The sequence below is a fragment of the Panicum virgatum genome, chromosome 7K (genome assembly GCF_016808335.1).
Source record: "Panicum virgatum strain AP13 chromosome 7K, P.virgatum_v5, whole genome shotgun sequence".
Lineage (NCBI taxonomy): Eukaryota > Viridiplantae > Streptophyta > Magnoliopsida > Poales > Poaceae > Panicum > Panicum virgatum.
Window position 1 is genome coordinate 52533815 of NC_053142.1, and position 24387 is coordinate 52558201.

Here is a 24387-nt window from a genome sequence, read left to right on the forward strand (position 1 = left end):
TCTCCTTTCAGGCAAAAAGGAAAGCTAGAAAAAAAGACCACAGGCTTGCATTTTTGACTGCCTTTTTCCCGTGAAAAGGTACGGCGCCACCATGCAATTAGCATTAAAAAAATGCGCGTCACTCCCTTCACAGGAGCCGAGACAGCTCGCACGCCAGAGATACAACTCCACAAGTACACTTGAATTCACAGACCAGACAAACAACGTCATATTTTACCAAGGTAAGGACGACCAATGATCCATACCGAAAAACCATACTACATTAGTTCCACAAGCGATCCATTACACCACAGAAGAGCAGAGCAGAGCAGACCAGTATCTCCCAGAATCAACCGGCATTAGTCACGCCCACACAGAAAAAAAAAACCCTCGAAATAGAACAGAGAATGCAATCCACGAACCACACGTACTCTGCAACAAGCAAGGGTGTTCAACTAAAGCCGCTCAAGCTTCTCTCTTCTCTAGTAATAAAGCTGGGTTGAATGACCCAGCTTACTAATAAAGCTACTCAATGATAAACTGCAGCATGCACCACAAAGCAGACACTCGGTTGGATCCTCCGGTACAAATGCAGATGCAGAGGTAGTCAGTCTCATCCAACCATCTTCTGATCTGCAAACAAAAGAATCGCAACCAACAAATCAGTGACAACGACCCCATCATGCTGTCATTGATCCATCAAAGTACATACATATATAGTTTCACTATATAATGGTAGAATCAGAGTGACAAGCCGATAACTAAGGCAACATGTAAGTAGGAGATCCATGAGGTTGAATCTGAAACTCTTTCAGCATTTCTTATTGCACTACTACAACCAGTGGTGTTGAGAAGATGGTACCTTCAAGCATATGGTTTAGAAGTCTTTTCCATCATTTTCATCAACCACACCATTAATAGATCCATTCACTTCTTCGGAAGCACCATTGGTAGCAATTTGTGCAGAATGCGGTGTGATTGTGGCGCCAAACAGTTGTATGCTCTTTGCTTCGACAGGAAGCTCAGGTGGAGGCGTCTTTACTGAGTTGTTGGGGGGAGAACCAACTTCAGGATCAAAAATATCAGAAGAGCCACCGCTGATTACACTGGGTGGCATCTGAAGAAGGTCCCTGCTGGTCAGGGGGAAGAATTGCTGAGTTGTGAGCATTCCCATGGTGGATGAAAAGTGTGGTGGTACATCAATAGGGCCGCTATGCCTGGCTCCCTGCATGCCAGCAGGAATTGGTGGCCCCAACAGCATAGCCATCGCATTGCTTTCCGGACCGATCAGTGGGGCGCCCAAGGAGGAGCCATCTCCAGAACACAGAGGTGGAATTGTGTCTGAAATCTTCAGTCTCTTGAGAAGAGGAGGGAATGAAACAAACTGGACTTGCCAAGTATTTACATACTTGTTCCTTGTCTTTGAGAAGGGCGAGGAGTCATCCCAGTCAATCTGCAGATGCGTTAAGTAGAATTTGCATCAAGTCAGGTGCAGCAATGGGAAACAAAAACTTTGCTTCGCGGCAGCGGATTGGAGAAGCAAATAATTTTACTCTACAGAAGATGATATCTACGCACTTCTGAGAAAAACGTATGTAGTTTATATTTTTTTTTCATTGCCAACCTAGGATCAAGCTAAAGCTAATTAACTGACTCTCATGCCTAACTACAAGAATGAAAAGTTTTCGGTGGCTTCACTACTGAGAGGTATATACAGAGTAGATTAGTACATTGTTACAGGACTAGAGAAACATGACAGAAAACAAAAGGGAATGGCATGGTAGGTACCAAAGCAAAATAGAAAAGGGAGGATGCATCATTGAGAGATGAGAACTACTGTATCGAGTAAGATACGAACAGGTGCCTATATATAGGCGGCTACTGTATGTAACTGGGGAGTGGAAACAGACATGTGCTAGTCGAAGGTAAGGTATGCGAGAGAACAAAATGAAGACATGTACAAAAGAAAGAAACAAAGAAAGAATAATATGATACGAGGAGTGACTTGTGCTAATAAGCTAATTAAATACTAACAGCTAGCAAGGCGAATGAACTGAAGGCATGCAACATTCATATGATATTCAGCATGGCATGGTGATGGACAAACCGAATAGTATATGCAATGAGTTGAACAGAGACAGACAATGACCTCGAGCGCTCTCCAGATGTTGGGGTGCAGCGCCTTGACGGTGCCGTTTGCCCACTCTGTGCGGCGCGCGTCCTCGGCCTCCATGACCTGCATGCGCACCTGCGTCCCTGGGTCCCAGCGGCTTGCGAGCGCGTCCTCCACCTCCTTGCGCGGCACGACGAACTCGGCTGCCCCCTGGCGCGGGAAGTAGGTGACGGTGAAGGGGCTTCCCTCGGCGGCGAGGCGCGCGGCGTCCATGACGTCCCCTGGCGGCACCCGGGCGCGCGCGTTGCGCGGCGGGTCCCTGGAGCTGGAGCTGGAGACGGCGACGGGGTACCTGGGGGCGCGGCGCAGGCCGACGAGGAGCTCGCCGTCTGGGCGGCGCATGAAGACGGCAGTGTCCCCCGCGACGAGCAGCTTGGCGTTGACGAACTTGCTCCAGCCGGTGGTGAGCAGGTGGCGGCGCGGCGTGCCGCGGTAGATGTGGCGGAACTGCCAGGGGTTGCCCTGGGGGTCCCGCATGAGGAGGTTCTGGACGGGCGGGTCGTCGTCCAAGTCGAGCATGGGGAAGATGTGGTCGGCGCAGTAGCGCGGGACGGAGAAGCCGCCGCCGTTGTTGGCGTCGCTCTGCGTGAGCTGCTTGGCGAAGTGGGTGATGTTGTTGATGATGAGATGCTGCTGCTGCTGCTGCGGGGGATGGGGCCCTGGCTGCAGGGAGATTTGGGCGAACACCTCGTTGGTCCTGTCGTCTGCGCCGAGGGTGACGGCGGTGACGACGCAGGGGAAGAGGTGCGGCGTGGGGAGCGGCGCCGGGAGGTGGTCCGGGCACTGCTCGGCGTGGCCGTGGGGGAAGTAGTAGACCTGGGCGCCGACGACGGGGAGGCGGGAGAGCGGGACGGCACAGGCGAGCCAGACGTCGGGGTCGACGATGGGGTGGGGGGCGGCCGCGGCGGGGGGAGGCGGCGCCGCCATTGCCTGGAACTGCAGCAGCAAGATCAGGATCCACTCCTTAATTAATTGGCCTGGGGGAGAGGTTGCCGCCGCCGGTTGGATTGAAGTAGTAGGATCAGGATGGGAAGCGGCGGCCGGATTTTCTTTTTCTTCTTCTTCTTTTCTTCTTTGTAGTAAGTTGTAAGTATCTCAGAAAACAGAAACAGATGGTTTCCGCCCATTTTACATCCATCATCATCATCAACAAAACAAACACAAAGAAAGAATGCCAAACAAGATCTATCCTCCTGCCTTTTCTTTTCCTCATCATCAAAAAAAATCATCAATCAAGTCAAAAATAAAAATAATAAATTTTCCGCAATTTTGTTTGTTGTTACGTACTAACTGGAAATTAAAAATGTTGCCCTGCCAGTTGGCTACTCCTACTAGACATCCCTTCTTAGAACAAATTTAATATTTTAAAATAGATATGCTTAAAATTTTATGCTAATCTTTTTTATATTACCAAGCATATTATTACACATAAGAATAAAATTTTGTATAGATTTTTTTATGTATTATTTGCTCCCTACAATTAAAAAGGTGAAAAAAGATTCGAATCCATATCCGATCTGTATTCAAATTTTTATATCTATTATTTGAGAATATATATGATAAATTTGAGGTTTAGTTTTTATGAATCCTTACAAGATCAATGTTAAATACAAGGCTATGAATTTACATAGTAAATTCTATATCTTATTTGTCCATAATCGAAAAAAAATGACCAAAAATCTGACATTCGAATAAACACCTTTGCACCACGACACGACACCACACGGTGGATGCACCCGCAACAAACAGACATGCAAATTTAAGCAGATGCACGTGTACCCATCATCTTCCATTTTGCCCACCAACAAACAACACGTGCATGTTTTCCGCATTCGCTTTCTATGTCACTCTAGGATCAAATCAAATCAATCTACATGATTGATTTCCACAAAAGCAGGAACAACTAACGCCGCCTATATCTCTCAAAACAATCGACCTAGAATTATATTAGTATTTTTCAAGTCTGGATTATATATATTGCCTACCTTATACACAGCAGTCAACAACAGGTACCATGTCCTTCTTGTCCTTGTCGCACAGCATGCCTAACGGTTGGATTTTGAATTCACATGTAAATCGACCTGAATTTTTAGAATGCTCATAAAATTTTTAGAACCTGGATTGTTGCAGTGCCTTATATAAAATAGGTGTCATCCTCATTGCATAGCGGTTGTCACACGACATGCCTGATTGTGAATCTCCTTATCACGATGGCTACCTGTATCTTTGTAAGCCGGGTATTACGATTGCTACCTACCATTTTTGTATTCTGGAATACAAAAATTTATACTAAGGAAAATTGAAGCTAGTAGTAGTAGTAGTAGTATTACTATGAGTCATTGTGCCATGGCATCCATATGCGAAAAGGACTTGAAGAGGAGACGCGGAAGACGAAGCGAGCGAGGGACGGCAGCTGGTCATCCGGCCTGAATTGAATGGGAACCAAACCAAGGGGATCTGATCTGAAACTCACTCTGTTCGGCAGTCCCAAGGAGTTGCAGTTCCAGATGCCGATGGACGTGGTGCAAAAATGAAAACAAAGGTCCCACCGGGATTCGAACCCAGGTCACCAGATTCAAAGTCTGGAGTGCTAACCACTACACCATGGAACCGGGTTGTGTATTTCGGCGAGAGGTAATGTATATGAACTATATTTACTGGAAGTATGAATGTATGCAATGCTGTGATAAACAAGGGGAGTACAACCGCCATTTCATAAGGAGTAAACTGCCTCTGCGTCGTCATCTTAATCAATACTACTATATATAGTTGTTGGATTATTTCTATGATGACTATGGCTGCTGCTTTATTTACACGGGCGGTGCATTTATATTTCTTTGGTCGATCGCGTCATCAGCTGGCTTGCTTTCAGTGATTTTTCCTTTCGGGGGAAAGAGAATGAAGAAGCAAAGGGGCGAGCGGATGGCCTAACTTATTGATCCCCAACCCAAGGAATCGATTAGCAGTAGGCAGAGAGACTGACAGTGAGTAGTGGGTCGGAAACCCATCATCCCTCTCTTTCTCATCCCATCTCATCTCATCTCATCTCATCTCATCAGGGCAGTAAAGCACTAAAGAAAGAAAGAAAGAAAGAAAGAAAGAAAGAAAGAAAGAAAGATAGATAGATAGATAGATAGGCTGCTGCGGGCAGCTCGATCGTTAGATGCGATGAAATCAATCCAAAAGCTTTGTTTGGGCTGGTCGTCTGCTAGCTGCTGTATGCCTATCTGCCTGTGGCTATGGCTATGCATGCTGATCGATGAGGTAAAAAAAAAACTGATCATCTTTTCAAAAAAAAAAGCTGATCTAGGTGACTAGTACCACTAGTGCATTGCAAGGATTAGCCAGTTGAGAGCGACAGAGCCCAATCTTCGATCAATCAGAGTCAGCTGTTGAGTTTAGGTATTGGCCGATGTTGGAGTAAGGAAGAAAAGGAATTGCAGCAGCGCGGTGTGTTGTGGGTCTGGATCAGACAAAAATTCAGAGCCCACCAGGCTAGGCTTGTGTGTGTCCCTGTCGGAATCCTGGTTCGTGCGCGCATGTGGTAGCTGCCGCCGCCGCCTCTGGACTCTGGAGTCTGGACTGGATCCATGGGTGGTGGATGCAGTGTGCAGGTAGCAGCAGCACATGAGGGCTTGAGGATCGAGTTGTATTGCTCTGTCGGCTTGCTGATGCCTGCTGTTGCTTTGCGCGAGTGGGGGTGACATGGAATGACCTGTAATGTAAGCATCAAATAAAAGCAAAACAACCAAGGTGCTAGCCGACGCTGCAAAAGCCAATGCCGTCCGCGTCAGCACCATGCCTACTGCCTTTGCCATTTGCTCGCATTGCATTGCAAATGTTAATTTCGAAATTTCCCTTGTTGCGCTGCATGGACCAGTCACTGATGATGCTGAGGAAAACCATGGCTGACTTGTTCTGATACATTTTTAGCCACATGGATGAGCTGGGAGCAGAGCAGGTAAGCAGTCTGTGTAAGGGAAAGCGACGTCACCGCTGATGCAGGGCAAGGGGCAGGGCTGCCATCATGTCATAACCATTCTCCTACTGATCGATCAGTCTCTTAATAATCTCATATCTATCTGTAGATGTATGTAATTGGAAGAAAGAGAAGAGGAAGAGTGCCTGGGCCTGCTGCTGCGTTACAAGCCAAGCCACCTGCTCCGAGTCGGCTCCCCACCCCACATCCCACATCCCGGCTTCCCCTGTCGTCGTCTCTCCTCTGTTTATCTATCTCCGCCCTCCTCCTCCTCGTCTTCTTGCTAGCCGCTGTTCTAGATTGTTGGGCAGATTGAGGAGGAGCAAGCAGAATTGTTGGGCAGATTGAGGAGCAGGCGAGAAAGGAAGAGATGGACAAGTACGAGCCGGTTCGGGAGATCGGGGCTGGCAACTTCGGTGTGGCGAAGCTGATGCGGAACAAGGAGACGCGGGAGCTGGTGGCCATGAAGTTCATGGAGCGAGGGAACAGGGTATGTGCCTCCCTCTTAGTAATTGCTTGCTTGCTGATGAAAATGAAATGAAATCAAATTCCCCACCATTCAATTCATTGAATATTAATTCATATATCAATCATAATATCATCCGGGTAGATCGACGAGAATGTTTTCCGCGAGATCGTCAACCACCGTTCCCTTCGCCACCCCAACATCATCCGCTTCAAGGAGGTTGTGCTGACGCCGACCCACCTGGCGATCGTCATGGAGTACGCGGCCGGCGGCGAGCTGTTCGAGCGCATCTGCGAGGCCGGGCGCTTCCACGAGGACGAGGCCCGCTACTTCTTCCAGCAGCTGGTGTGCGGGGTGAGCTACTGCCACGCCATGCAGATCTGCCACCGCGACCTCAAGCTGGAGAACACGCTGCTGGACGGCAGCCCGGCGCCGCGCCTCAAGATCTGCGACTTCGGCTACTCCAAGTCGTCGGTGCTGCACTCGCGCCCCAAGTCAACGGTCGGCACGCCGGCCTACATCGCGCCGGAGGTGCTGTCCCGCCGCGAGTACGACGGCAAGCACGCCGACGTCTGGTCCTGCGGCGTCACGCTCTACGTCATGCTCGTCGGAGCCTACCCGTTCGAGGATCCAAAGGACCCAAAGAACTTCAGGAAGACCATCTCGGTTGGTCTGCTTTGCTTAATTGCCTGCTTTGATTTGCTTAATTGACTATTATTACTGGATGCATCCATCAGCAATTACTGACTAATCTGCCTGCTGCTGCTGCCTGCTGCCTGCTGCCTGCTGCAGAGGATCATGTCGGTGCAGTACAAGATCCCAGAGTACGTGCACGTCTCCCAGAACTGCCGACACCTGCTCTCCCGCATCTTCGTCGCAAACCCCTACAAGAGGATCACCATGAGCGAGATCAAGAGCCACCCCTGGTTCCTCAAGAACCTGCCGCGGGAGCTCAAGGAGGAAGCGCAGGCCGCCTACTACACCCGCCGGGGAGGAGACGCCGGCGCCGGCGCCGCCACCGCAAGTGGCAGCAGCAACAATGCCAATGGCGGCAACGCCGCCACCTACTCGGCGCAGAGCGTGGAGGAGATCATGAGGATCGTGCAGGAGGCGCAGACGCTGCCCAGGGGGGTCAGGCCCGGCTCCGGCTACGGCTGGGGCGCCTCGGACGACGACGACGAGGCAGCCGAGCAAGACGAGGAGGAAGAAGACGACTACGACAGGACGGTGAGGCAGGTGCACGCCAGCGGGGACTTGGACATGAGCAAGCTTCACATCTGAATCTCATCTCATGATTACCGTGCGTTCCTTCTACAAATCTATCTGATGAGCAGCGTGGATTCCTTCTACAAATCTGATGATTAGCATGCATTCTGCGTTAGTACTACTACATCCTACGGGCGAACGCGCCATTAATTTTTGTTAGCACTCTCTCCCTTCTCACTTTTCAGCCATCCATCCATCTACTGTAGTAGTATCTACTTCCGTTGTCCAAGAAAAATCTATTGTATCCTCCGCTTCAACCTCGACTCACCACTTGACATGCATGTATGATTTTCATCCATACCATCAATGTCACTAACACAAAATGGTATGTCATCCAACGTCCAAAACCAAGGGACTGCACTTTGAATCTCCAGAAAACATGTACCAACAGTTAGATTCGACCGTCCGGCGAACAAATTGAAGTCCTTCCATAATCGGAATGGCCTGCAACTTCATCAGTGACCACTTGCGGAAACTTGCACCAAAAAATAAATTATAATCCGATGGTGTCGTCTTAAACAAAAAGCAAAACTCACCCAGCTTACTTACACCATCTAACGCCTCAGAAGTCATGTTCAGCACTCCCTAACAACTGAGAAGAACAAGGAAATAATTACATTAACAATGTGAGCGAGCATAAACATGACCGGCCCAAAAATAACATGTAAACCACAGTCCATGCTCTTGCAAGCAGCGGCCCTCCCACCCGCAACGCAGAAAACCTACAATATCCAACCATCCTCATCACCACTGCTGAAGGACCCCATCACATCACTATCATCGTCCTCCCCTTCAGCATCACCCATTACATCCAACAAGCCCCCTCCCCCATCAAGCTCACTATCATCAATGAAATCTTCAATGTCATCCGAACTGGCGATATCATCATCGCCACCATCATCGCTGCTGTTACTTACATCCTCAGAATCCGATTCCCCTTCCAGCACAGGAGCAAGCGGAACACCATCATCAGAGTTGTCGTCATCATCATCATCTTCATCATCGGTGTCACCTGCATCCTCCGGATCTGAGTCATCATCAGTTATTCGCTTCCTGCCAACTTCGAACAAGCGAGCAGAAGAGAAGAGCTCCTGGTGATCATCCATAGCAACCACTCCGATAAGAGAATCATTGGGCTCAGTGGCAAGATCAAGGACACAGCGATCAATTTGAACAGTTGCAATATCCGAGTAAGTGACGGCATCAATCGTGCGGAATGCAGGGAAAAGAGGATGTCTGACCCTACGAGCATTGATGGATGATGTTACGTCGTCAAGATTACGCCTCAGGATGGCATAGATAACATCGCCAGTGCCATTAAATTTTATTACTGTCTGGTCTAGGGAAGGGACACTCCTCAAAAGCTTAAACTTCCTCAGATCCCACACCTCTGAGTTTAAGATCACCTGTAAAATATACGTGATGGAGATGATAAGGCAAACAAACAAATTCCTCTTAAAATATTGGCATCTATAACAAATAATTTTGGAAGCAAAGCCACAGTGGATATATTATCGCTTCACGCCAAAATCCAACATAATACCATGCACTCAATATTCATATTCACAAGATTTAAGACATGAAACAAGAATTGCTAGCTGCCTAAATGCTTCAAAGAAAAGAGGGGAGGGCTGTGGTTTAATGTGGAAAAAAATAGGGTCAACAAAGGAAGGAAAATATCCCTGCCTAAGGACAAGCTTGAAAATATCATATGCATTATCTTTCGCATTGGAGGAATCAAGCCTCATGCCCATGCGGTCAAATGGATAGAAAGAAACAACAGTTCGAAACATTCGAGAAAACAAAATTAATTAGTATGGTTCAAGAAAAAAAAACATACCTCGTTTCCTGCTGGATGGAAGCCACCGCCACAATAATCTGTGAACTGGTCAAACTGATGAACAGGATTTGCTTCTCGTGTATCCCACAGGACTCCATTCCAAAGCAACATTGTGTCTGAAGGACTAAAATGTATAATAGGTTGGACGTAACCGCGGCCTGAAATTGAATTATTAGTGCTATCCGGAAGGCGTTGAGTAAGAGTATATGTCTGTACATCGTACAGCTGAATCTCCCGTTGAGCTGTATCAGTAGAAAGGGCAGCAAATAATGTTCCTGAGTGGCTAAACCTAGCAGCTTTGCAATCCTCAAATGTGTGCAAAGGCCCCCCAGATACCGAGAAGGCATCCCAGATCTTAACCTCATTTAGGCTGGATGTGAGAATCAGCTCATTTCCACCAGAATACGTGGACTCCATCATTGTAACCAGATGTTGGTGGCATGTTTGGGTCTCTAAGAGATTTGCCGTGTTGCAGTCAAATATTCTTAATTCACCCGTGTGGTTACCAGCCGCAACTCGAGATGCATCTCCAAGAAATGTCATGCAAGTCAACAGTGATGCCTCGTCACGGCAAACACGACATTGCTTGAACCGACTGTATATAAAATGACGATCCCTACGAGGTATCTGGATCCCACTAAATTGCCTACTTATCTCACGGCTTCCCATACGAGCAGATATGTTTGCTGGTGCACTAAGGCTGCGACTAGGCTCGGGGCAAACATGTGGGTGCACTAGAGAAAGTGGTGGCAAAGTTGTAACTGGAGCAGGACACTGGCGATGTTGATGTTTCAAGTATTGTACCACCAGTGAATCGAGTGTCATACGCTCTAAATTTCCAGACTGTTGATCATTCACACCAGGATGTGCTGTAGTTGTCACAGTTCCCGGCGTTCCTTGAGAATTGTCCAAGTTGTCAGTAGAAATGTTGTTGAAGTTTGTCCGACCACAATTAAATGATGTAGGAGAATCTACTGCTACCGACAGACCTTTGCGAGGAGCAGGAGTTTGGAACGCAGAAAGTTGGTATATTTGATCAGCTGTTGCAGGGCGTTTCACTGATGATGCAGAACTTTGATCCTTCACATCCACAAACTTCCTCTTAAGTGGCAGTGACAGAGGTGTTTTATGCAATGTTTCTGCATCTCCAGTATCAGCCCCAATAGGCACCGGACTTTTAAGGGTGTTGCCTGCTCTAATACCAGAAATGGGATGTGGAGATATAGTTCTTTGTGAGAAACTGGATGAGAAGGTTAGTGCCTTTTTCTTAGATGAAGGCAGGACAGAATCAGATCTCAGGTCAGACTGATCTGTGGATATATTTGTTTTATCTGAGAGAAATCCCTGAACACGCCCAGAGGGCCACTGTTGCTGAACAGATGATGCTTCTAGGGCAGAAACTTGGTGGACAGGAAGCACCGCTGCTGTCAATGGCAAAGGTGCAAGACCAGCCTCTTTCTGCAGCATGGCGGCAGTGGCAGTGAAACCAGACCCAAGGAGATGTTCATGTATTAGCTGCATCAGTTCCCTACACACACAAAAAAAGAAAAGAATAGGTGAAGTAACAATACCAACAGCTGGCAAGGTAACAAAATAAAGCAACCATACAGAAATCAAACCTCGAGTGGTAGGAGATAGGAGTAGCAGCAGCTATCCCAGCTCGCTCAATGCGCCTCAGTGCTGGAGCAGCGGCATCAGTTGCTGCTAATGTTGTTTCTTTTCCAGAATTTGTCAGGACCTGCCAAAGAAACGTGTGATCACATGACTCATTTAAACCATATTGCTTGTTTAGCTGTGCAGAGGTTCAAATCTGCAAAGTTGTAATCTACGATCACACAAGGCATAAGCTCTTACCCCAATTAATTCAATTGCCACTTGGGTCAGCTCAGCTTGCCATCTTCCACTGTCACCCCCCAATGACTGGGCACTGGTATCACGGATCAGTTCTGATAATTTCTTGCCCACCTGAAACAATGAGTGCATAAATATCCACAAGGTACACATTCGAGATTTATTTGAGTTAACAAATCATCTTGAGCTTTATGTAAAGGGTCCAAGGACATTAGATAGAAGTACCATGCCTGGGTTGCTTAATACTCCATTTCTTTTTATAGGGCACATTAGGATTTTAAATTTTTAATGTCTTCAAAAGCATCCTTTGACATTAATTAAGTCATATTGTATTGTCGATTGATACAAAAATCAATACCGTAAAACCTAAGATCTGTGCAATACGATCTATTGATGCAGCTTTTGTACACCAAACATGTATAATTTAACTAATTGATGGTAAGTTTGACTTATTGAATCTTTGGAACAGCTAAACATAAGTATTGTTCTGTAGTACTCAATACCTGGAGCTTTGTCAGTATATGTGCAATTGCATCGTCTCTGGCCAGACCCAGCAGGACACGGCAGGCAAGGGCTCTAATAGAATCTATAGCCACAGGATGTGTAACCATCCGAGAACTGAGAAGCTGTAAAAGAATTTTTATGCCATTGTTTGCTCTTACAACTTCTCGAGCTTGACGATATCCTTGTTCCAATTGAGCAGCAAGACCAGGACCTCCAACTCCAACTCCTAACGTTATTCTTCGATCTCCGACTACTCCAGACGGCACAACGGGTGTGCAAGGAGTTCCCTGATGTAAGGCATTATTCCTTTCAGAAGGGTTGCCATCAGCAGATCGTTCACGAGATTCACCCTGATTTGCTAGAAGATTCCTATCTGAAATATTTTTTTCAAAGATCCTGTCTCTGCTTTCTGAAACAAGTGCTTGCGCAGCTGCAGGTTGCTGATTGGCCGTTGAGGATGGCTTGTTACTGATGGATGGAGGTGGGCATACAAGATTGACGAGAACATTCAATGCTGGACAGATCACCTGATTCACAAAAACAGTAAAAATATGAGTTTCAATTTGCAATGAACTTAGGAAACCATCATGGAATTGTAAAGGTTATCTGATTGATATTTTCCGAAGTGAAATCGCACCTCATGATCAATATAGTCGAAACTTTTCACCGCATCTAATAAAACAGCCATACCAACACGATTGTTGCTTAATGTTGCATGCACTATTGGCTTGCGGACGTTTGGGTGTGGCATAAGTGTTATAATGTGAAGAACTCCAATTGCATATTGAGTTAGGTCACGCAAATATCGATCACCATGTGCCTGAAACTGTATGTGAAATCAGGTTAGTAACCAACCTTGCATAACACAAAAGTGCATGTTTGTGCACATATAAGTGTCTTTTTACCTTGCACAACTCTAGCATAGTCATGTGACCATTTGAGGCCACAAATTTGTCCAGCACAGGCCAACGAGCTCTCACAAGAGCAGGGCCTAACTTTCTATCCCGCTGGATCTGACGAAAGACAGCATCCATGGCCTCATTGCTAATGTCAAAAGGTTTGTAACCAGCTCTTGCACTAGAAGTGTTCCGAGCAATACTACGGATGCTTTTGCTTGGCCGAATAGAATCAACAAGCTGAAGGAGATGAGCTCTAAAGTATTGCCGCAGTGCAACACATGAATGATATGCAACTTGCTTCTCTGATGCAGTCAAAGCTTCAGCAGGCGACTGATCATTTCCTTGATTTATATGGGAGGATCCTAGTCCACCGGAATTACCACCAGATCTTCCAGATGCACATCCATATAGGATATCAAGAAGCTTTTGCATCCCATCTCGTGCATCAAACAGATCCAGAACAGCTTTGAACACAAAAGCAGCAGCGAAAAAAATGGCTGCACTTTTTCTTGCTAAATCTTGTGCGCACTCGAGAAGTTGAAGTGCTAGTTCAACAACACTGTCAAGTGTGTCAGATGAGAGTGCACAAACACATTCCATGGTAGACTGCAAGAGCCAGAAGGTTAATATGGTAGGAAAAAAGAAACATCAGATCAGCATTAAGATTGCATCAACACAGTTTATGGTTTTGCGCCTACCTGAAGAGACCCAAAAGTAAATAAGCAGGCAGAAAGACCCATATATGTCTGATTAATCCTAGGAACAGAGAGGATCTTCTGAATACCACCACGATCAACAAAGAGAGCAGCAAATTTTCGGTGGGCAGCCAGTGCACAAATTAATTTAAGGACATCAGGGAGTAGAGCAAAGAGGTGGTGTCCCTCACGCTCTTTCATGCTCCTTTGCAATAATGTGAGGCACACATCAACACCTTTTTCATGGAGAACAGGACCCAAAGCTTCAACATACTCTCCCAAAATCTGGAGACACTGGATACTATATTTTTCTCTAAGTTGCAAGAGCTGCCCTTGGTCACTGATAACAAAATTTTCCAAATCCTGGTCTTTGCTGGTTTGCATAGCTTCTTCCACCACGCACTGTTCACCGACTTGGTTGGAGCTTCTGTAACACCAAAGTGAACGCTCAGGTTGTGACAGAAAAAAAAACAAATGACAAACAAAATGTTCATGTGCGTTAAGTATTTATCCCCATTACCGTGAGACACTTGTTGACACGGCAGCCTCTACTACAGCAGATGCAGCTTTCTCTGCAGCTAATACAACCGCGTCACCATTACTTTCACTTTTCCAAACCTGCATAAGTGTATCACATCAATGTTATGGTAGATCTAGGGATAGCACGAAGAACCTATTCGTCGCCCACCCTTGGAGGCTCTGACTACTTTTAGGGTTCTTCTTGCTTGACTCTAATTGATACATGATAGTCTCTTTTATAGAGACGACTGACTTGACCCCTAAGCAATATCCTAACCGAATCAATCTAACTTATCTCTTTCCTAACAAACGCATCTAATCCTTATTCCCGGCACTGTTCACGCGGTACAGTACCACGTGGGCCCTGGACCGGCTCCACTTGCCATAACACTACTCCACCCTTCCAAGACAGCTCGTCCTCGAGCTGTGGTGGGTGGTGGTAGCTGCAGCAGAGAAGCAGAGGGGATGCCACGGCGAAGATGATGTCGAGGTTGCTGTTCAGACCACTTGTGGCCCATGTTCTCCTTCGGAACGTTCACCAGCATGTGCTCGAGCGCTTCATCAGCGCTAGACATCACCAAGGTGTCCAGGAAGCAGAGGACGCCTTCGCGAATGCTGATGGCAAAGTCGTCATCGGCCTTGCCGTAGATGCGGTAGGAGGTCGCCGTAGATGCTGATGCGGGCGACGAAGGGAGCAAGTGAGGCGGCACAGCCAACAACGAGGAGGCGCGCCCGCCGAAGCTGAAGACAGGGCCGCGCTTGCTGCAGTGGGCACGGCCGTAGGCGCTGGCGCGGACTAGGTCGCCGGGGCCACGGCAGGCGATAAAGACGCCAAAGCCGAGGCCGCTCGTGGCGCTGGAGAACCTTCGATGGGCGGTAGCAGGTGGATGAACAGCCGCGGACGGGTGCAGGCGCGCACGGACGCGCGGGCGGCTGCAGACGGGCGGAGGTGCGCGCGGACGGCGTGCTAGCGGCCGCGGACGGAGGTGCGCGAACGACGCGCGGGCGGCCACGGATGGAGGTGCGCGGACGGGCACCGCGCGACGAGCGCGTACAGCCGCGGACGGGGGCGCGACGGGCGGGGACGGATCCACCGTGATGGGGGATGGACGCCGCTGCAGACGGGGCAGCCATATCCGCGACGGGCGGATACCCTGCTGATGAGGATGCACGCCGATGAGGGAGGTTTCGCCAGGCGAAGATGGACTGGCGGCGACGGATCCATGATGGGTAGGGGCTGCTGTTCCCCGAGCGGATCGACGACGCCGGCCGACGCAGCTGGTGTCGCCGGTGGCAGCGGCGTCAGAGATGGCGGCGGAGCTCCTGGCGCCACCGGTGGAGCAGCGGGGGATGGCGGTAACGGCGTCCGTGGTGCAGGGGGCGACGAAGACGAACCCGTGCGTGGCGCGGCGTAACCCGGAGGCGAGGCCGCGCGTGGCGCAGGCGTGGGCGCCATGACCCGTGGGGCACGGCGTGCAGCGTGGATGGTGTAGGCACCGGCGGCTGCGGCGGAGGGGAAGGCGCCGGCGGAGTCGCTGGCGTCGCCTGCGGCAGAGTAGATGGCGCCGGTGGGTCCACAGGCGGTACTGGTGTGGGAGGCGCCGGCATGGGAAGCGTCGATGTCGGGGGTGATGCAGGGGTAGGCACCCTTGTCGTTGTGGCCGCAGTGGGTGCCGGTGAGGATGCGCACATGGAGTCGATCTTGGCGACGATGGAAGATGCAGTCGCAGGCCGCGCTGATGGCGGCAACAAATCCTGCCCACGAAGGAACGCCAATGTTCCTCTCCACCCAGCAGTACCACTGATATGAGCTGCCCTTCAATTTGAAAGAAGCAATCCATACCTTCTCATCTTCTACTGTCTCCCATGCGTCGAAGCACAGGTTGCAACGGTGCAACCACTGCAAGGGATCAGAACTCCCATCAAAGGCAGGGATGCGGAGTTTGTGGGCGATCGTGGGGGCTGCCATGGACGAACTGCTGTAGATGCAATCTGGACGTGGTGCTGGATTGGGTTTAGGGGTGGGAGTTGGGTGGGATTTATGGTGGTGGTGGCTGAAATGGATGGTGTCGCAAGATCGAAGGCTCTGAATACCAAATGATATGATAGATCTAGGGATAGCACGAAGAACCTATTCGTCGCCCTCCCTTGGAGGCTCTGACTACTTTTAGGGTTCTTCTTGCTTGCCTCTAATTGATACATGATAGTCTCTTTTATAGAGACGACTGACTTGACCCCTAAGCAATATCCTAACCGAATCAATCTAACTTATCTCTTTCCTAACAAACGCATCTAATCCTTATTCCCGGCACTGTTCACGCGGTACAGTACCGCGTGGGCCCTGGACCGGGTCCACTTGCCATAACACAGTACCGCGTGGGCCCTGGACCGGCTCCACTTGCCATAACAATCAATAACAAGACCTAATCTATATACAGTATGAAACAGATGCTGAGAAGCTATTTCTGTTATGCACTCCAAAGATGTCCTTTTGCCATACCTCCAAAGCAGCAGATTTCACAAGCTCAGCAGCAGCATCACCTGCTGCTTTTACAGCTTCATCAGGTGTATTTGCAGATCTGGCCTCAGACTCAGCGGCTCTCACTGCCTTCAAAACAAGGTCAGAGATATCCTTCAAGCCAATAATGCAATCCCTGAACCGGTCTTCGTACTCTTCCCTGGAAATAGCGTTAAATGACTCAAGACCTGCAGATCTATCATTCACATCTGTTGCCTTTTTTGGGTCATCAACCCCCACCGCATTCCTGTCTCTGATAGCCCGACCTCCTATTCTCAATCCAGAGGTTGGCGATAAAGGCATTATTTCTGATTCAGGCAAGCTTTCACCAGCTTTGCCCTTCACTCGAAGACGAGAAGTGGCTCGATTCAGCTTTCTCTTCAACAGTTCACCATTTTCGCTGATATCTTCATCTTTAGCAAGCCTGATCACAGAATGCCTTTCCCCGAATTTTGACTTTACGTCACAAGTACTTGTGCCATAAGATCGATCATTGACCCTATCAGCCTCGGGGGCGTCAGAATTATCCGATGATGCGACAGTGTCATCCATCAACCTTTCTCCATGTACTTGCCTCATTCCAAAACCAGGTTCGTTGTACTTCTCTGCAGTTAGGTCGGTTAATATTCCACACCCAACCCTTGTTCCGTCCAGTCGAGAAACATCTTGAGCCAGACGTGATTTGCCCCTGCTATCATCTCTGCCCCGAGGATGCTTGGTGTCTTGTGGATGGTTAGAATCTTTCTGAGAAGATGAGGCATCCCCAAGGACTCTTACACGCAAAAAGCGCATGAGCTTCGCTGATACCCCCATATTCAAGACATCCTCCACCAATTGCCCACCACTGAAGTGAAAAACAGGAATGCAAGAATTGGATAAATATCAAAGGTAGCAAAAGGACAACATTCAAATAAATGAGACACTTTTCAAGAAGAATAATCAATGAGATGCTAATAGTACCTGCACAACGCCATAGCGAGCAACCCAATGGCATATGTTCTCAACATCTCAGCGTCTGTGGGTTTATTTCTTCCTAGATACTGCCATTCACATTCGCTAGACGCTTCGGAATCGTCCGTTACCCATTTTTTAACATTGTCTATGATAGAGTCTTCAAAAGCATGAGGATACTGAGGCTGAGGGAAGGAAGCCAAATGAAAAAGTTAGTATGGTCCGAAAGAGGAAAATAGACCGAGCACACAGACAGACAAGAGAAAATAGTGGGCACAAGAGAAATGCATAGAGAGAAGCTAACCGTCCAGGTAGAATGACAGCTCAGGAGCAGCCTAGCAGCGGCAGCACGTATGGCAACAGAGTAGGATGTATTCGATAAGAACTTACAAAACACCAACTCATAAAAATCGTCGTTATCCTGTCGACATGTTTGAAGTGACAATGCTTAATTATTTAGGAAGAAAATGGGGGCAACGAAACTTGATGCATAAAGAAGTGGGAAGTAGTAGGCTACGAACCCGGAACAGATTTGCTAGCTTGCCAATTGTATAGGTGCTCCTTGTGTTTGTGCTGTTAGGCGTAGGGTTAGATGCAGATAGGTGAAGATATCTGCAGAGGAAAAGAAAAGAAATGGTGCCCTATATCAAAGATATGCAAGTAGCTTACAAAATTTCAAATGGGGAGTTGTTGTTGTTGTTGTTACAGTAAGTTGAGAGCATATGCGATTGGTACCTGGCTTCGTGGTGCTCACACATGGTGGCGAGGGTGCGGAGGAGGCGGGGGTTGGGGTCGTGCTCGCGCTCGAGGATCCTGGAGATGACGTTCTGGGCGCGGGCGAGCAGCGCCTCCTCGTCCTCTTGCGGCGGGGCGGAGGAAGGTTCGTCGCGGGCGGGGGCGGGGGCGGGGGCCGGTGCCGGTGCCAGTTCGTTGGGGTCCATCTCCGGCATTGGAACCGGGCCGGGCGTGGCGGCGGATAGATTAGGGTTAGGGTTTGGCGGTTAGGGTAGGAAGCGGCGGTGGCGAATCGGATTGATGAGGGTTGAGAGAGATGTGGGGGTGTTAATCGACGCGCGCCGCCAAGGCCAAACTCGTTTTGTTTCTGCCACTCCGATCAATGGAACTGGAGTGGAGCCAGGGGGTTCCGTTCGAGGAGGGCAAGGCGTTGGCGGCGCGGGGCAGACCAAGGAGGAGGAACGCCGAACGCGAACCTTGTCAGGCTTTCTTTCTCTTCTTCCTTTCCATGTAGATGTAGGAGTCGGAGGCTAACTTACTTGGGCCTTGTTTGGAAGCAAGCTCGTTTCGTGGAACTTGGGCCCCCACCCTCCTGATCCAGGGTGTTTCTGGACCCAAAAAACAATTATTTTATTTCATTTCATTTCATTTGAAAAGCCAAGCAAGCAAAAAAAATAGTCTTCCATCCGATCCAACCCAATCCCCCCCCCCCCGACCTGGACTAGGCAGGCCCCCGGCCGGCCGGGAGAGACCGGAGGGCCCCGTCTCCCTCGCCGTCCGCCATGGCCCTGGACCACGCCCACCGCCCCCGACCTGGACTTGTGACTAGGCAGGCGCCCGGCGGGCGGGGAGAGACGGGAGGTCTCCGTCTCCGTCGCCGTCGGCCATGGCCATGGACCACGCCGACTGCATCCTGGCTGATCCCCTCCTCCCCCTCCCCATCTCAACGGCGGCGGCCAAGCAGCAGGCTCTCACCGGCGTCACCGACTACCGCGGCCGCCCCGTCACCCGCGGGACCTCGGGGGGATGGCGATCCGCGCTCTTCGTACTGGGTATGTTGCTTCTCTTCTCTTCATCCATCGCATCCCCTATTCCCCTCCCAGCAGGCAGTAGCAATCGAATAATCCTAGCAGCCGTGGAGATCGCCGGCAGCTTCGCCTACTTCGGCATCTCCGCCAACCTCATCACCTACCTGACGGGGCCCCTGGGCCAGTCCAACGCCTCCGCCGTCAACGCCTGGTCGGGGACGGCAAGCCTCATGCCCCTGCTCGGCGCATTCCTCGCAGACGCGTACCTGGGCCGGTACAGATAAATCATCCTCGCATGCTCACTCTACGTCCTGGTAGGCTGGTACTGAAATTGCAATGCAATGCTATCATCATATCATATCATATCATATCCTCAGTTGCTTAAAACTGCAATTGCAATGCTAATATGCTACTAGCATCATATCATCAGTTGCTTGCTTCTGATTTTTTTTAAATTAGTAATTGATGATGAGTACTCCAACTCCAATTGAATGGGCAATTGACTCAACTCAACTGCCAGGGGTTTGGCATGCTGACTCTGTCGTCCACGGTGCCTGCGCTGCCCCCCCCCCCCCCCCCCCCCCCCCGCACTTGCTGCCCAGCAGCAGCAGCACCCTGCAGGTGCAGGCCTTCTTCTACGTCTCCCTCTACCTCATCGCCCTCGCCCAGGGCGCCGACAAGCCCTGCGGCCTCGCCTTCGCCGCCGAACAGTTCGACGCCAACCACCTCGCCGAGCGCGCCTCCCGGGCCTCCCTCTTCAACTGGTGGTTCTTCTGCATGGCCATCAGCATCTCCGTCGCCGTCGCCGTCGTCGGGTACATCCAGGACAACGTCGGCTGGGGCGTTGGCTTCGGAGTCCCCTGCGCCATCGTGCTCGCCGCATTCGCCGTCTTCCTCATGGGCACCCCCACCTACCGCCTGTACCACCACCAGCAGCAGCAGCAGCGACGACACAAGAAGGCCATAGCAGCGGCGGCGGCAGCCAACTGCAGGCGCCTTCTCCCCATCTGGGCCACCAGCCTCGTCTACGGTGTCGTGTACGCGCAGATCATGACCCTCTTCAACAAGCAGGGCCGCACCCTGGACCGCCGCCTCGTCAGAGCCATCCAGCTCCCGCCCGCCGCGCTGCAGACGCTCGGCCCGCCAGCATCCTGATCTTCGTCCCCGTCTACGACCGCGCCGTCGTGCCAGCGCTCCGCTGGGCCACCGGCAACCGGAGCTAGAAATGAATCGAAGGGGCGGCTATTTTTCCCTGACTACGAACAAGGAGGAAGAAGTATGTTACTAGGAGGTGGCGCTAGGGATTGGATCAACCACAAACTGATTGAGATTGATGGGTTGCGGCAGTCAGAGTCCGATTCATCTCCCAACCGACTACAGACGCCAGCGACCGGCAGACGATGGAGACCGTACACCAGGGGGCGGGGGATGACGAGGCGACAAGGCATGAGCGGCGATGCGCCAGTCACCTCGGCGCTGCGTGCCGTCTGCAATTTCTAGCATGGCTGCCAGTCTGGGTGATTGGGTGTACACAAGATGGGCCTTAAAAACTTCAATTTTGCATATATCTATGTATATACCTATGTGATTTTATTTTGATCTAGGGGGGCAATGGCCCTCTTTTGCCGACATGCAGCTCCGCCACTGCCGGCAACCCCTCCGGGCTCTTGCCCGGATATGCGGATATGGATACCGGTACGCGATACGGGGCCATTTTTTCAAAAGCAAGGATACGGGGATACGCCGATATATATATATAATAAAAATAAATAAAAGTTTCAGGAACTAGAATGTGAGAAAATAGAAGTTCCAGGGACTATAATGCGTCATAAACTCATATATTCATATGTTCTATAATTACTAGATAGGTTGGCGCGCTATGCGCGCCTGTAGCAAAAGGTTTGATCTAAAATTATAATAAAAATATATTATTATGTGCTATAGTTTATGCAATATCGTGTTGATGTATTTTAACAATATGTTGATGTATTGAATGAAGTCTGAAAGTTAAAGTACATATGTATAGTAGTTTAAAGTCTGAGAGCACGCTAAATGTATAGATATATATATTTTTAGGTTTTTTTTTGTTTTATGTTAGTAGGTACGTTAGGTGAATTGATTTATATTTATTATTGATTTTGGTAGGGTAAAAGAAAAATTTAGTAATTTGTAGTAGGTATAGTTCATGAATTGTCATACAATTATATTTTGCGAATTAAAATCCATTAAGTAGTAGGGGCTAGCACATGTAGATGTAATTGATGTTTATTATGTTCGTGTAAATAAATAATTAAATATATTTTATGAATGAATTCCAATTAAATATTATGTGGGTACCACCTGAATACCACACAGGACCCACGTTGGTTCTGTATAAATAGTACATGTAGGAATGATTTATATTTATTATTGATTTTGGTAGGGTAAAAGAAAAATTTAGTAATTTGTAGTAGGTATAGTTGATGAATTGTCATACAATTATATTTTGCGAATTAAAATCCATTAAGTAGTAGGGGCTAGCACATGTAGATGTAATCGATGTTTATTATGTTCGTGTAAATAAATAATTAAATATATTTTATGAATGAATTCTAATTGAATATTATGTGGGTACCACCTGAATATCACACAGGACCCACGTTGGTTCTGTATAAATAGTACATGTAGGAATTCTTTTTTTTGTATGTTAACAGATATAGTTGATGGATTAGCTTGCACTAATTATTAATTTTGGTAGAAAAAATCATAAGATTAGGAATGAATGGATGATTCAATTATATTTTGTGAGTTCACAAAGTTTAAACAAAATCCAATAAGTAATAGATGTGAATGTTTTGGTAGAAAAAATCATAAGATTAGAAATGAATGAATGATTCAATTATACTTTGGGAGTTCACAAAGTGAAAACAAAATCCAATAAGTAATAGAGGTGAATGTAGTATACAATTTTTTTTTATTTTTGTGTATAAAGAATAACTAAACATTTAAACACGTGGGGCCCACATGTTTTTATTTTTTTACAATTTTATTATTTTTAATTATGAATCATTTTTTATTATTTTTTATTATGAACAGTGCCCGGGCCCACATGAACAGTACTTCAACATTATTATTTAGCATGAACAGTGCCCCCGGGGCCCACATGAACAGTACCCCCGGCCCGCATGAACAGTGCCGCCGGGCCCACGTGGGGCCGCGACTCACGGCAGCGCTCCAAATCTTGGAGCTCTGTTCCACGAATGGATATCGGTCGTCTTCTTCCCCAACCTCCGGCACTCTCTCTCTCTTTCTCTGTGTAGCGGCCAACTCCGGCGGCCGCGGCTCCTCCTCTCCCTCTCCGGAGGCCGCGGCTCATCCTCTCCCTCTCTAGCAGCCGCGCAGGCCGTCCAGAGGCGCGCTCCGGCGGCCGTGGCGGCCCGCCAGCGGCGAGCTCCAGCAGCGCAGCACCACTCTAAAATAGTGCTTTAACAGATGTGCGGGCCTCTGTTTGGACAGGCCACGCAGTCGCTGGAGCAGTAGGAAGCACGGACGGGTGGGCGGGCGGAGGTGACGGCAAGGGAGCGACGAGCGATGGTGAAGGAGCAGGAGGAGGCACGGGCGAGTGGCCGGGCGGCGGTGACAGCAAGGGAGCCGTGCGAGGCTGTTGCGGGCCTGCGGCTGCGCGAGTGGGGATGAGAGGGTGGCACAGCTGAACAGAGGACCTTTATATGAAGCGATTGAGTGGTGAATGTGGTGTTGTTAGAGTTTGAAGGTATCGGACAGGTATCCACAAGTATCCCACGAATATCCAATTTATTTTTATTATTTGAAAATATCTAAATAGTCCGATACTTACGAGATACGTATCCGTAGAGTACGAGTATCTGATACGATATCCGATACCGGTATGTGAGTTTTGTGAAGTATCCGCGTATTATAGCCTGCAGCTCGTCGGCACCGGCATGGCCACGTCCCTGGCCACCGTGTCCGTGGCCGCGCTCGTGGAGGCGCGCCGCCTCGCCACGGCGCGGGAGCACGGCCTGGTGGACCAGCCGGGGGCCACCGTGCCCATGTCCTGGGCATGGCTGGTGCCGCAGTACGCCATGATGGGGGTGGCCGACGTGCTCGCCGTCGTCGGCCTGCAGGAGCTCTTCTACGACCAGATGCCCGGCGGCCTCCGCAGCCTGGGGCTGGCGCTCTACCTCAGCGTCATCACATCGGGGAATTCATCAGCAGCCTGCTCATCACCATCGACGGCATCACATCCAGGGCGCGGCGGGGACAGCTGGTTCACCGACAACCTCAACCGCGCGCACCTCGACTACCGCCGTGTTGCAAAAAATTTAGGGTGCAAACACTGTAGTACTTTTGTTTGTATTTTGTAATTATTGTCCTGTCATAGATTAATTAGGCTCATTAGATTCGTCTCGTGATTTACAAGCAAATTATGCAATTAGTTTTTTATTTCGTGTAGATTTAATACCTCATGCATGCATTGAAAAATTCGATGTGACGGGAAATCTTGTAAAGTTTTGGAATTTTTGATGCAACTAAACAGGGTCTACATCTACTGGCTGCTCGCGGGGATCAGCGCCCTGTAGCTCCTGCTCTACCTAGGCTTCGCGAGATCCTACGTCTACAACCACCAACACCGTGCTACGACTCCTATTATTAGCTGCTAGTTTAGTGTAGTGTCGTGTATAACGAACGAACGAACGGTGCTTGCGTGTAAATAATCTATACTATAAAAGATGGAAAAATTAAGGCCATTTCTCACCTATATTAATTCACCATCTCTCTCACAAAACACCTCTTTAAGACCCACATGGAAGAGCCGAGTGCTTGATAGGATTTGGTGGAACGCAAAAACAGCATGAGAGAAAATAATTCCGCCCAAAACGTAATTTTTTTGTCACCGCATCAATTCTATACCCGCCCGCATACCCACGTCACTAATTTTATTAAACGCACAGCAAATCAGGTGGCAGGGTTAATGTTCTTTCCA

At 48.9% G+C, this 24387-nt stretch overlaps 3 protein-coding genes, 1 non-coding gene and 1 pseudogene across 4 annotated transcripts; 2 read left to right on the plus strand and 3 right to left on the minus strand.

The window, feature by feature from the left end:
• Positions 1-184: 184 nt before the first annotated feature.
• On the minus strand, positions 185-3205 carry LOC120642207 (auxin response factor 13-like). Its single transcript, XM_039918656.1, has 3 exons — positions 2129-3205; positions 842-1432; positions 185-612 (listed from the first exon to the last, which is right to left on the minus strand). Exons 1-2 carry the CDS (start codon positions 3077-3079, stop codon positions 857-859), a joined length of 1527 nt encoding a protein of 508 aa, XP_039774590.1. The 5' UTR covers positions 3080-3205; the 3' UTR covers positions 185-612; positions 842-856.
• Positions 3206-4692: 1487 nt separating this feature from the next.
• On the minus strand, positions 4693-4764 carry TRNAQ-UUG. Its single transcript has one exon. It is a non-coding gene; the product is annotated as a tRNA-Gln (tRNA).
• A 1458-nt stretch (positions 4765-6222) lies between these two features.
• LOC120642209 (serine/threonine-protein kinase SAPK5-like) lies at positions 6223-8196 on the plus strand. Its single transcript, XM_039918658.1, has 3 exons — positions 6223-6621; positions 6742-7263; positions 7390-8196. Exons 1-3 carry the CDS (start codon positions 6502-6504, stop codon positions 7876-7878), a joined length of 1131 nt encoding a protein of 376 aa, XP_039774592.1. The 5' UTR covers positions 6223-6501; the 3' UTR covers positions 7879-8196.
• A 118-nt stretch (positions 8197-8314) lies between these two features.
• LOC120642208 (DDB1- and CUL4-associated factor homolog 1-like) lies at positions 8315-18885 on the minus strand. The gene is made up of 14 exons (XM_039918657.1): positions 18376-18885; positions 18162-18252; positions 17945-18061; positions 17650-17825; positions 16672-17533; positions 14173-14270; positions 13656-14079; positions 12964-13563; positions 12696-12884; positions 12058-12585; positions 11558-11668; positions 11323-11441; positions 9704-11231; positions 8315-9269 (listed from the first exon to the last, which is right to left on the minus strand). Exons 1-14 carry the CDS (start codon positions 18588-18590, stop codon positions 8586-8588), a joined length of 5742 nt encoding a protein of 1913 aa, XP_039774591.1. The 5' UTR covers positions 18591-18885; the 3' UTR covers positions 8315-8585.
• Positions 18886-19183: 298 nt separating this feature from the next.
• Positions 19184-24168, plus strand: LOC120642211 (annotated as a pseudogene).
• Positions 24169-24387: the final 219 nt, after the last annotated feature.